The following is a 12,767-nucleotide window of genomic DNA, read 5'->3' as shown; positions in this document are numbered from 1 at the left end:
ACTCTGGGTCACCTTCTTATGGCTAGTAATTTTTGATTGGATGTTGGACATTGTAAACTTTACATTGCTGAGTGTTGGATTTTCTTATTTTCCTGTGAAAGTGTTGGACTTTGCTCTGGCAGGCAGATGGTTTATTTGCAGATCAGCACGAGTCTTGTTCTTGTATTTGTTAAAGCAGATTTATTGTATTCTTCACTCTAGGGCTATTTTAATAAGAACAATTTTTGGTGTTTCTCCTCTATGCCCTAGGGGTTCCACTCGTGCCAGAACTCAAGTGTTTCCCAAATGTCCGGACTGTCCAGCTTCCAGTAGCCTCGACACTCTTTACCCCACTTGGGGAGATTTCCTCTGCATTTAGTCCAAGACAGAAAGGCACCTGTGTAGGTCTCTGGCGTCCTACTCTCCCCCTGTGGTGCTCTGCCACACACATCCCAGCCACCTCTGCCTTTCCAGCCACTGTGTCCTAACTCAGGAGAGGGACACACTCTTCTTGGGTCCCCCTGCCCTGTGCCGTCCTTCAAGACATTGCCTCCAGGCAGAACACCAGGGCGAACACAGAGCTCACTTAAGTTCCTCCCTCTCTCAGTCCTCTGCTGCCTGTGTCCTAATGTCTCAAAGCAGCTGCTCAGGTTATTTTGTCCTGTTTTCTAGTTGTTTATGGTGGGTGGAAAAGTCCAATCCCAGTCACTCCAACGTGATCAGAGCTGTCAGCCGTTATTTTTAAAACCGTGGATTAACTGGAGGTGATCTCTCAAACCAACTGTGATGATGTCCACCTGCCCCTCTAAGCTACGTACACAGAAACCAAACATTCAGATGAGCCCGGGGGGAATGTGACCCAAGCCATGCTGCAGTAACAAACAGTGACCCTCAGTGGAAATGTTCCCTGGCCTTGTCACTTCCTCTCCTCGGCATCCTCTGACAAAAGGTTCCATTCGTCTCAGGCACATGCTGTAACCACGGAGAATTGCTTTGGGAACAACACTGAAAAAGTCCCCTGTAGACAGGGTGTGGTGAGACAGGGGGAACAGGGAGGAAAACACACTCTGTTTATATTTTTCTATGTCTTGTTTTCTAGAGATGGAATTTTTCCCCTGGAAGGAATGAGTCGGGGCTACAGAGTGAGGGACGGAGGAACCCACAGGGGGCTGCCTGCTGGCCTCCTGTGCAGCCCCCCAGGAGGTGCAAGCAGAGAACTGGGTGTGGCCTTGCTGTCTGGCTAGGATCCAGTCTCTACAGCCAGCATCTGCCTCTCACTTGCCCTCATGGAGCTACAGGGGTACTGTGCTAGAGAAGGGCACAGACTGGGGGGTCCAGGAGAACCTCGGTACGGTGGGGGCCGAGGAGAAAGGGAGGGATGCTGTCCCAGGGTAGGAAAGGCTCTGGGGGAACAGCCTCCTGTTGCACTGTAGCAAACTGAGACCCTGAGCCCCGCAGGGCCCGGGCTAAAGCACCTTTGAGTCACCTGGCACATATGTGCACTCAGTGAAGGCTGGTTGAATAAATGAATGAATGAATGAACAAATGAATCAACAGGAACAGACTGTGGAGCTCTTCTCAGCCAGACTAAGAAGCCTGGACTTTCTCCTGGGGGCCATGGGATCCCAGCGTGGGAGGGGGCAGGCAGAGGGCCCCGCGTGGAGGTTGTGGCAGGAGCCCAGGCAGGTGAGTTTCGAGGCCTGAGTGAGGCAGGGGCTGGGCAGATTTGGGGACAGAGTCTGCATGAGAAGGAAGACAGGGTCTTGGGAGACCCCACGACAGGGGCTCATGGAGCTGTCAGATTGGGTGGTGGGGTTACCCACAGATTGGGGACACAGGGAAGAGAGCTGGGATGTGCAGATGGGACAGGTCAGCCGAGGAGCAGCAGGGGGACTGTCGTGGGGACACAGCGGGCAGCAACGAGAGAGAAGAAACAGGCTGAGGATGAGGCCAGGGAGGGGCCTCAGGAGGCCCCATGGGCAGCCTCAGGCCCTGCTGGAGAAGGGAAGGACCATGGAGATGGCCATCAGGAGGATGTGACATGGGGGCTGGTCTGGATAGAGAGATGTTCAAGGCAGGGAGCCTTGAGCAAGAGGAGACAGACTCCTGTGTATGCAGGGAGGAGGCAGGAGGAGGAAGGGAGGTGGAGGGCAGAGCCCGGATGGGCTGCAGGAGGCCTAGAGGAGGTTTTAGGCTCTGCGCAGGGCTCCCAGGAGAAAGCGAGATGGAGGGACAGGGCAGAGAGGGGATGACCGCAGACAGAGCAGGGCCCCACGTCCATGCCCAAAGCCAGCTTGCCTCTGACCTGCTGTGCAGCCTGGGTGAGTCACTTGACCTCTCTGTGCCTGGCGCGTTGATTGGGAGGGCGGGAGGCAGGAGGGAGGGGCTGGTGCATGGACGAGGGGACAGCGTGGGGGGCGCTCACCTGCAGACAGCGCACACGAAGCAGTCGGGGTGGTAGGTCTTGCCCAGCGCCGACACCACCTCGCCCTCGATGAACTGGTCGCAGCTGAAGCAGCGGGTACCGTAGAGCCGCTGGTAGTCCAGCGTGCAGATGTACTCGCCCTGCCGCACGAAGAAGCCTCCCTCCGCCAGGTCACAGCCACATGCTGGAGGAGAGGCCAGCGAGGCCTGTGTTAGCAACGAAGGTGACCATCTCCATGTCCCCACGTCCGCATGGGCCCGAGGTGGACCGCCCCACACCCCACGTGACACAGGCTTGCAGTCTCAGCACAAACTCAGGATGGCTCAGTGTACCCTGGGTGCCCAGGCTCCAGAGACAGACCTCAGCTCCAGCCCGTGAGCCTGCAGTTGGGTGAATTTTCCTTGTGGAAGTTTCTGGAAAGGAGTACTAACCCAGGACAAGAACTGGACTATCCTGAGGGGCCGGCCCACTCTCGCTCTTGCAGGGATACCCCCCGAGCCTCCTTGACCCATCCAAGGATGAAATGCTGAGCCTCGGGAGCCCCACCCCTCCTCTAGGTGGGCTGGATTGGCACTGGATATAACCCATGGAGAAGGGAGTTAAAAGGCGGTTAATAGTGAGCAGGTACCATGTGCCAGGTTCTGTTCTGGGGCTGAAGATCCCATGGGAGAACAGACAAGGTCCCTGTGGTCGGTCCCCACAGTCCACGCCAAGGCTTCCTAAACCCTCTCCCCCACTCCTCTGGGTCCCCATATCCTCACAGCCCTCAACGCCTTTCCCCCACCATGAGGACAGGACCAGATCCCCTGCAGGAGGCAGACAGCCTATGGGCACCCAAATGTGCATCATTTTTGTCTCCTTCTCCAACACACACCTGTTGCAGGGAGCCGATACTGTAGGGCCCCCTGGAGGGGCTGAGGGAATGTTGCAACGTGGTGAACAGAGCACCCACCCTCAGGACAGCGGCCAGTTCACCAGCTGAGGGGTCCAGGACACGGCGCTTTCCTCCCCTACGCTCTCCCTCCCACCCCAGGGGCATTTGGGAGCCACACAAGGTCTCAGAAGCAGCAGCCTGCAGCCCACCCTGGTTGGCCCCAGCCGCTCCCTGCTGGGGACACAGAGGAAGCCCCTGCAGGCCCTGCCACGCCCGCTCAGTCAGTCCCAGGTCCTGACACATGGGCACAGCTCAGCAGCCCCAAGCCAGAGTTGTGAAGATGGATATGCTAATTATCCTGATATGCTCGTCACACACTGTATACATGTACCCAAATATCACCTTGTACCCCATAAATATGTGCAATTATCATGTGTCAATTAAGAAAAAATAAATTTAAATTTAAAAAGAGAGAGAAAAAAACAAAACAAAGAACACATAGCACTCATACATTTAAAGTTGACACCTGCTAGAAGTTGTCATCACGATGGTAACTTGGGCACACTGTCACAGGGCACCTTTCTGTTTGACTGCTGCACCCTCCTGTTGCATGTACCTTGTGGAAAGCTCATGCCAAAGCGTGACCACCAACATCAATTCACAGAACCCAAGCCAAGCTCTTGGTAACGAGCCAGTCAGAGCCACAGGGCGGGTGAAAATCCTTCATTCCAGGGCTCAGCTGTCTCCACTTTTCCATGGCAAGGCCAAGGTGAGGCATGATACAGCCACTGAGAGCCCAGACGCTGCAGCTGCCCAGATTTGGAACCAGCTCTACCTGTGCACTTGCTGTGTGTCCCTGGGTAAGTTCCTTCACCTCTCTGGGCCTCCTTGTCCTCATCTGGAGCACAGGACCAACGTCACAAGTATAAACAGCAATGCCCATAGTGTGACGGAAGCCATGAGCCGCGCCTGGCCACTGTCAGGCCTGTGGCTGGTGCTGTCAACACCCCTCCCGACAGGCCAGAAGCCCGCACTGCCTGGTTCTGAGTCCCTGCTCAACACCCAGTCTGAGAATGAAAGCCCTTTGTTTAATCTTGTACCATGACTTAGACCAAGCAAACGTATCATGACTTGGGAAGAACAGGCTATTTTGGGCCTTATGTAGGAGTGTTCCAGGGATTTTCTGTAAATGACACGTGTAACACAACGGCTCTTGAATGGGGACATGGCCCACGGGCACTCGTGGCTCTGGCCTTGGGCGATTTTTCTATTCTTTGTAGAGATGTGAGGGCACTGGACGTTCTGGAAGGAGGGGAATGTGGTGGTTGCTCTAGCACCCATTAAAATGACGTGGCCCTGCATCATGGGGCACAAGGAGAGGGACCCAGACAGCTTCCAGCCCCCGCCTGCCCCCGCAGGCCCTCCCGCGATCTCACTACTGGTCAGATTGACGCTGCCCCAAGTGTGTTCAGTTCCCCACAAGGCAGCTCAAACCCAGAAAATGAAAAGTCCAAATTCACCGGTCATTTTAGAAATGTCTTCTCAAGACAATACTTTGTTATTAGGTTAAATTTTGCAGTATGTCAAATTAGCAAAGACGACGAGCAGGCGGCAGAGCTGGCGCGGGTGACTGAGTGCGCACGCTGCGCTCATTTACGGGAAACAGGAGGGCGGGGACGGTGGGAGAGGGAACCAGCACCACTTTCTGGAATACCATTTCACACTGACGCCAAAGAATGTAAGACTGCCCCTACCCTTTGACCCAGAGATCTCTTTTCTGGGAATCCATGCACAACCACAGAAGTTCAGGGGCGATGAGTCTGCTGCAGCACCATGACAGCATAACGTAGGACATGCACGCCTAGGCTTTAGGGCTCCAGCCCTCACTCCTGCCGCTTCCCAGCTGTGCAACCTTAGGCAAGTTGCTTCACCTCTCTGAACCTCAGTCCTTGTCTGTAAATTAGAATTAATACCAATCTTGCATAGTTGTTGTAAGAAATAAATGAGAGGAGGTATAAAAAGCTGATGGGCCCAGCATCCGGCTGCAGATGATGGGGACGTCAAGCAGTAGAGGAACAGTTAAGTTCAGTGTGGCCACCCATGGGGAAGAATTTGGGCAGACGTTGAAATGGATGTTGCAGAATGCACATGATGGGAAAGTGCTTACACAGTAATGTGAAGTGAATAAATCAGGATACGAAATTATGTACAGAGCATGACTGCAAAATCTAAAAAGACTCACGCGAAGGAGAAGACTGGAAGGATATACACCAAAGTCCCAACCATGACTACTGCGGGTGGCTTCCCACCCTCTCCCCTATACTTTTCTATATTGGTGGGTGAGAGGAGGAAAGATCAATTACATCAAAACAAAGAAAACAGAGAACTCTGGGGGCGATCGTGAGCCTCGGCCTGAGCCAGCTGGCTCTAGGGCTTGCTGGTCATAGCCAGCCTGGTCACAGCCCAGCCTCTGCCTCGGACGCCATCTGTGAATACAGGGGAGATGTCATCTGAGACTCCTTCCTGGCGTTACTTTTCACGACTCTACCATGGGATCCCGCCACTCCTGGCGCCCTGTGAGAGTCAGTCTGTGCAGAACATCATGTGCCCCGGGCCCCGGGCGGGACACACCTGTCTGGAGCTTTCATTTGGTTCTGGAAGCCCTTGGCTGGTGCTCATAAATGCCTGGAGTGCCCCGTAAGCATGTGTGCAGGCACTGGGCACCATTCCCTAGAGCTCCCAGAGCCCGCTAAGCTCTCACGGGGCGATTTATACTCCCAGATGGGTGCGTGCTCGCTGAGGCCTCCACCCGCCGCCATTACCAGGTCACCTGCACGGCTCACAGGCACTCCTCCCAGACTCACATCCTTCCCTCCCTGCCTGTTTTCTGTCTCTTTCCAAAATCTGGACTTGCTCAGTTCCTGCTAATCAGACCAGAAAACGCCTGTGTCACTGCATGTTTCCAGGGTGTTGGGAGTACAGTGACAGAAGATCCCGGTTGGAAACAACACATTCCAAGAGCACAGGACTCAGCCACCGTGCAGGGCCAAAAGAACCAGATTCATTTTTCCAGGCGAATTTCAAGTTGTTTGTAAATGGAAACAGCTCAGATCTTTTAAAGGACCTACTATGTGCTATATGTTTGACATATCTCTATCTCACATTTTGGGGGGGTGGGCAGCTAGCAGGAGCAGGGGTGGAACCGTGCACCCTGGTGCTATGAGCACCACACTCTAACCAGCTACCTGACTGGCCAGCCCTGCATCTCACGTCCACTCTCATTCTGTAGTATGAGGATAGAGCCTCAAAACACGCCCAGTCAGGTGTCTTCTCGCCCGCGTCCACACACGTCCTCTCCAGCCTGGGCTCCTGCTGCTGCCTCCTGACCCTTCTCCCCACCCCCTCACCCCTCCTCCCACCAGTGGAGCGTGCGGCCACCCGTGGAAACCTAACCTTGCGCTTCCTCCCTGAGTGTCAAAGCCAAGGTCCACACAGGACGCAGCTTTCCTACCTTACCTGCTCCCTCCGGCCCCCTCCCCCTCGCTCATTCTGCTCTAGCCCACTGGCCTCCAGCTGTCCCCAGACCTGCCGGGCAAGCGCCTTGCTTCCCCACATACCTGAACAACCGACGCCCTCACCTTGTCCAGATTTCACTCAGGGCTCACCTCCTCCAGGAGGCCCACCCTGACCACCCAGCTTAACTCCCTGGCCGCTCCTCTTCTTCCCTGCCCCAGCAGGTCTCGCTTCTAGCGTGTGGTGGAATCTACTATTCGTTCTCTGTGGCGTCTACGGTCTGTCTCCGTGCGCTGGAACAGGTCTGCACCAGGACGAGGATGTCAGTTTGGTTCATGAATGTATCCCAAGTACCCAGACAGTGTCTAGCACATAGGAGGTGCTCAACAGGTAGTCGTCGAATGGGTTTTACGGTTGGAAAGACTGGGTGAAGAAACACGCCTAAGGTCCACATGAGCCATGGGTGGCAGAGGTGGGGTCTGAACCCAAGCCTGGGCAGTCAAGGTCCAGGGGACAATTATGTAAATGGAGGCATTTCGAGTGCGTGCCTGGGCAGCGGGGGGCCCAACGCGATGGGACCTCTTGGGTCAGAGTTAAGACCATGGTGCCGTCGTCTCCTGTGCTAACAGACCCTGCTTTGGTCTGGCTGGTAATATGCCCACCGAGGATGCTCATGACTGGTCTAGGTCAGTCACCGTCCCCCCACTCCTCTTTGCTAGCAGGGTGGGTGGGGGACTCAGTTCTGGCCAAGTCCTATGGGGAGTCTGTGGGGGGCGTCAGGGAAGGTTCTCCTTGATTGAAGTGTGAGTCAGGGGAGGAGAGGCCCTTAGCCTGTGCACATCTCCCCCCAACCCCTTCCCAGCTTGGATGCCACCCTGTGGGGTGTGATGTTGGAGCTACAGCAGCCGTCTTGAGACCATGAGGAAAGGCATTGCTGCCATCACAGGACGAGATGTGGGAGAGGCTGGTGGGCGGGGGGAGAACCTGAGTCCTTGATGACCCTGCTGAGTTGTTAAATTAAGCAGCCGTGGGGTGGGGTGGGGGCTTTCTCCAGGCTTCATGTAAAGTCGGCAAATACCCACGTTGTCTGAGACACTGCACTGGGTCTTCTATTTTTCTTGTTCAGAAGCTCCCTTGATGATTTATAAAGTGCATTTTCATGAGAGCCTGATAAAAGATCAATCTAAGGCTGTGTGGTCCTCGCAACTGAACAAAGGCAGCTTTTCTGTGAAGCTCGCAGGGGTCTTGGTGGCTGCAGGCTGTTCTTCAGCAGCAGCAGCACAGAGGACACCTCTGAGGGCAGAGCCCCCACTGTGTCCACATGGGCCTGGCACAGGGTGAGCTCTCTCTGGCTGTGGGTGTGTGGTGGGTCTTGAAACCGGGCCTGTGTGCCCATGGACCCCTGCATGGCTGCTCTACTGTCACCAATCTGCCCTGGGCAGCTGCCACCAAGCAAGCGTGAGTCCCAGAGACCACCTCGCCTCACCCGCAAGCTGGTAGGAAAAGGGTGGCAGTTACTCCCGCAGCCTACAGAGGATGAAGTGACCTGCCACAGTGACACCGTCGGAAGGAGACCTGGGGCAGTTCCCACCACCTACCAAAACCCATGGGCTGCGCCAGGCGAGGGACTTGGCTCTGGGAGTCTGATGTGTTTTATTACATTCCTAAGGTCTGTGCACACAGAAAATCCTTTTAAATAAAGTGCGTACTTTCCCTTTGTCATTTAAAATAAGCTTTTAAAACAGCAATCTGATAGATTTTGCCTCCAGAAATGTAGTGAATGTATTTTTATGGACAGTCGAGAAAATTAAACCAGACAAATCCCACGATGCCCTGGAAAGCCCTAGTGAAAAAGCTTCAGGTGTCAGGGAGGAAATGCCGTGCACAGGCAGGGGACGGGCGACCAGGATGGGCCACCTCCTCCTCCTCGGGAAAGAGCCCCCGGCGCTGACGCGTCCCCTTACTTCTGGATCCTGAGGCAGGTGGACATGGCGTCCTGGGAAAAGGAAGGCCAGTCGGGCGTCATCTGTGGGAATGTGGAGGCTGGCCCCTCCCCAGGAGGAATGTGCACCTGCTCCACCTGCACCGGGAACACAGAGCCTTCCCAGGGTGCTCCCGGGGGTGGGGGGGAGGTGTGATGTTCACCTCACAGTTCTTCCAAAACAGTCCCCAAGGCTGCCGTCCTCAGGGTGTCCCTGCATCACATCGTCAGGACTTGGGCTCTGGCCACCTTTGCCAGGGCAGTGGTGACATGTATCTGGTAATACGGGGGCCATGGGGAGAGTTCACAGGGGGCCAAGCCAGGCTGTGGGCACCCAAGAGACCTCCGGATCCTGGCGATTCTCAGGTGATCATGTCCCCTGCAGGGAGGACGCCCTTCCGTCTGTAACAGCATCGCTTCTGACTGGCGGATTTGTACTATATCCACGGAATAGCCAAATGCCACCTCCTCTGTGAAGTCCTCTCTGGAAGCTTCTAAATCCTTCCCTAGGGGCGCCCCTCCCCCACACTTGAGTTTTACAATGACAGGTCCTCATTTCAAGCCGCGCTGCACGCTCCCCAGAGTGTGAGCACGTGGAAGGCACAGGTCGCGCCTCTGCATTCTTCTGGGCCGGGCCGGGCCGGGCCGCCGGGGCCTCCCGAGACCCTGGAGGTGAGCAGGTGTGGCCCGCGGTTGCTGAGCGAGGCCGGCACAGTCTGACGAAAATCACGTCCCTCCATCTATGTGGCATGTTTCCTGACTTTGTTTTCCCATAAAAAAGCAAACGCTCGTTGGACCCGTAGTTCACCAGGGTGTTATTAACCCCAAGGCGCGTGAGCCTCTGAATGGCCGAGGAGGACCTCATAGCAAACCCGTGTAAAAGCAGGTTGTGACCACACTGCACGCCACAAAGATGTATTTGCAGTATCATTCATTTCATTCCTTTAAGCTTGCAGACTCTTGGGAGACCATGTCCAATTGGTTTGATTTGCCTGCCCCTTCCCCCAAATGCTATTTTTCATATATTTTTAGGAAATTAAAGGCAGATACATTTAGTCCCATTTGTGTGCAGTGGGACACACGTGATCTTCAGGATAAGATGACAGAAAGGGCAAGAAGGTTGCTCCCCACAGGAGCTGCCTCCGATAGAAGGATTTCACCTGATCTTTTGTTTTACTTTCTTCTCATCTCTTTGGTACTATTTGAACTTAGTATGCTATTTACGTAATTTTTTGCAACCAGAGAAAATCAAAACGATTTTCATTTGCAATGAATGGTGATGTTCTCTGTGCCACCTGGGTGGGGCCTGGGTGTCGGTGGCCCAGCAGAGGTCCTATGCACCCCCACTGTTGAGTTCATGTGGCCGACAATGACCATTCTGGGCTATAGTGCCCAGGTGGCCACTCTGCTCTGGTCACAGGATTGGATTCACTGAAGCTGGGTGCATCTGTATGAGGATGCCCCAGGGACCTAGACCATCGTCCCCTGACCCTCCCCACTCTGGCAGTTTCCTCCGTCACACCCACAAGTGATGCTGGCAACATTGAAAAGATCACAGTGTTGCATGAGGGTTCTACACTCTGAGCTTTTCCATGCCCAATGCTTCCCAGGGGCACTGGAGGGCCCAGAACCGCCGTGTCCCACCACAGGCCGTCCCGAGAGCCACTCACCTTTGCACACGAAGCACTTGATGTGGAAGTACTTGTTCTGCACCCGCAGCACTTCCCCCTTGCACACATTTCCACACGTGTGGCACAGGATTGCTGTGCTGGGCGGCTTCTCCAGGGGGCTGTGAGCTGCCTGGGGCTGTGACACTGTCAGGAGAAAGGAGCTGCATTAAAGGGTGGGCTGTACCAGGCACAGGGTGAGCAAACCAGCCAGAGTGTGAGGACTCAGGGCCCCACCCCACCCAGCAAGCCACACAGAGCATCAGGGGACAGATGTCTGGGGACCAATGGGAACCACATGATGGGACAGATGGGGACCCTGAGGGCTAAGGCCATCTGGTCGACCCTCCGTGTATGTGTGGGAGGGTCCCATCTATGGCAGCCCCACCAGTGAGTGGTCCTGCAGTGCACCATCACCACCCCCTCCTGAAGGGCCTGGCATGACCTTGACCCTCCGGTGTCTCAGCAGCAAGAGGTCCCCCTGGTGAGCCCAGCAGCCCTTCAGAAGTCAAGGGCCAGTGTCCACTCTTCTGCAATTGCAATAGCCACAGTCACCATGGGAGCTGACTTCAAGTTTCCCCTGGGTCCTGAGACATCAACCTGAATGCTGTTGTCTGCTTAAAGCTGGTCACGGTGTAGAATGTTTAAGAACGTGCTGGAACCCATGGCCGGATGGGTCAGGACAGACGGGGCCACACCTTCCCCAGCTACATTCTCCTAGAGCACCTGTGCAGGCCAGCGCACAGGCCTCCAGTGAGAAGCCCAGCCCAGCAGTGGATGCAGCCAAGTGAACAGCAGTGACAAACAGGTGCAGAGCTGGCATGGGGGACGCTCTTTCCCAGGGGAGTCACTTGAGTTTCGGAGCATGAGGAGTTGTAGACAGAGGTGGAGGCCGGCGTGGAGGCCAGCAGGGCAGAGGGCCCAGCCACTCAGGGACCCGAGCATGATCCATGGTTGGTCCTGTGGGCGGGGGGAGGGCGGGCGGGGGGAGGAGCAGCTGAAGAGGACCTCACTGAGAAAGGCCATGTGCCCAGCTGATGCTCCGTAAATGCTGGCTTGAGACAGTAAATTAAACTGGAAGGACTGGGGGTCCCTGAACTCAGGATAAGCGTAGGGGGCTTGGGCAGGAGGTCCTGTGGCTAGTGGCTTTGGTTGGCAGACCCATGGCCCTCAAAGACATCCATGTCCTCACCTCCCACATCTATGCATAGGTTTCTTGACACGGCAAAGAGGACTTTGCAGATGTGATTACATTAAGGACTTTGGGAGATCGTCCTAAACTATCTAAGTGCACCCAGTGTAAGCATAGGGTCCTAAAATTAGACAGCACTTCCCAACTGTGGTCAGAGAGTGATGTGGTGTGGCTGGCTCTGAAGGCAGAGGAAGGGCCAGGGGCCACCAGATGCGACACTGTAGGAGCCAGAAATGGCAAGGAAACGGGTGGTCCCCTGGAGCCTCTAGAAGGAACCAGCCCTGCCCACATCTTGATTTTAGCTCAGTGAGACCCGTGTTGGACTTCTGACCTGGGGAACAGTAAGAGAATACATTCGTATTGTTGTAAGTCTGTGTCTGTCTATTACAGTGGCAATAGGAAGCCCGTACAGTGGCTGGCCTTCCAGACAGGACAGAGACCCAGGGGACAGGGCCCGAGGCACCACCCCCTGTCCATCCTCTGCACTCTGCCGATCACTCCTCATTTGGGTGGGCAAGAATCATCAGCAACAGTAAGAATGAGCTGTCACTCAGACCAGGCACCGTGCCCGGTGCTTTCTACTGATTGTATAGTTCAGTCTGAATGATCACACTGACAGACTGAATATACCCACCGACAAGGGCCAGACCATATATCAAAGTAGAATTGTGACCCACAACCTGCAGCTACCTGCCCAGAAACACCCCCCCAACACCCCCACCCCCGCCTACAACAGATAAGCGGCCAGGAAGCCAGCCTGCTGCAAGTCAGACCTGTAGGAAGGCAGACGCTACCTCTCTAACAGTCAGGAAGCTAAAAGGTAACTGTAACCATCAACCCAAAATGACCAGGACTTGGTTAATAACTAATAGCTTCGCTAATTTTTTGCTCCTGCTTCCAGTTTAGGCTCAACCAGAGAAAGCCAAATACGCCCCCTTAACCGATCCCATGGGAACCCCACTTCCAGTGAACCATCCCAGTTTCCCAAGCAGACCGCCTCCACTCGGGCAAACCTGCAGCCTCCTCTCCCCACTGGGAAGCTTGCCCGCTCCTCGGCCTGCCTTCCGATCTCTGCCAAACGCAAGTGACCCTGGCACACACCCTCGCCATAGCAGGTCTGAATATCAGCCTTCGTT

General features: G+C 55.1%; 1 protein-coding gene across 10 annotated transcripts in view; it reads right to left on the bottom strand.

The window, feature by feature from the left end:
- The window catches only part of ABLIM2 (actin binding LIM protein family member 2), a 165,805-nt gene that overhangs the window by 103,102 nt on the left and 49,936 nt on the right, over nt 1-12,767 (bottom strand). For all 10 annotated transcript variants that reach the window (XM_063108647.1, XM_063108654.1, XM_063108648.1 and 7 more), the window contains exons 2-3: nt 10,443-10,586; nt 2,405-2,588 (exon numbers count right to left, since the gene is read on the bottom strand). In XM_063108647.1, the coding sequence (XP_062964717.1) occupies nt 2,405-2,588; nt 10,443-10,586 (328 nt within the window). The remainder of the gene's footprint in view (nt 1-2,404; nt 2,589-10,442; nt 10,587-12,767) is intronic.

This window comes from Cynocephalus volans, chromosome 9 (assembly GCF_027409185.1).
Source record: "Cynocephalus volans isolate mCynVol1 chromosome 9, mCynVol1.pri, whole genome shotgun sequence".
Lineage (NCBI taxonomy): Eukaryota > Metazoa > Chordata > Mammalia > Dermoptera > Cynocephalidae > Cynocephalus > Cynocephalus volans.
Note: the sequence above shows the minus strand (reverse complement) of the source record. Positions and strands in the feature narration are given on the sequence as shown.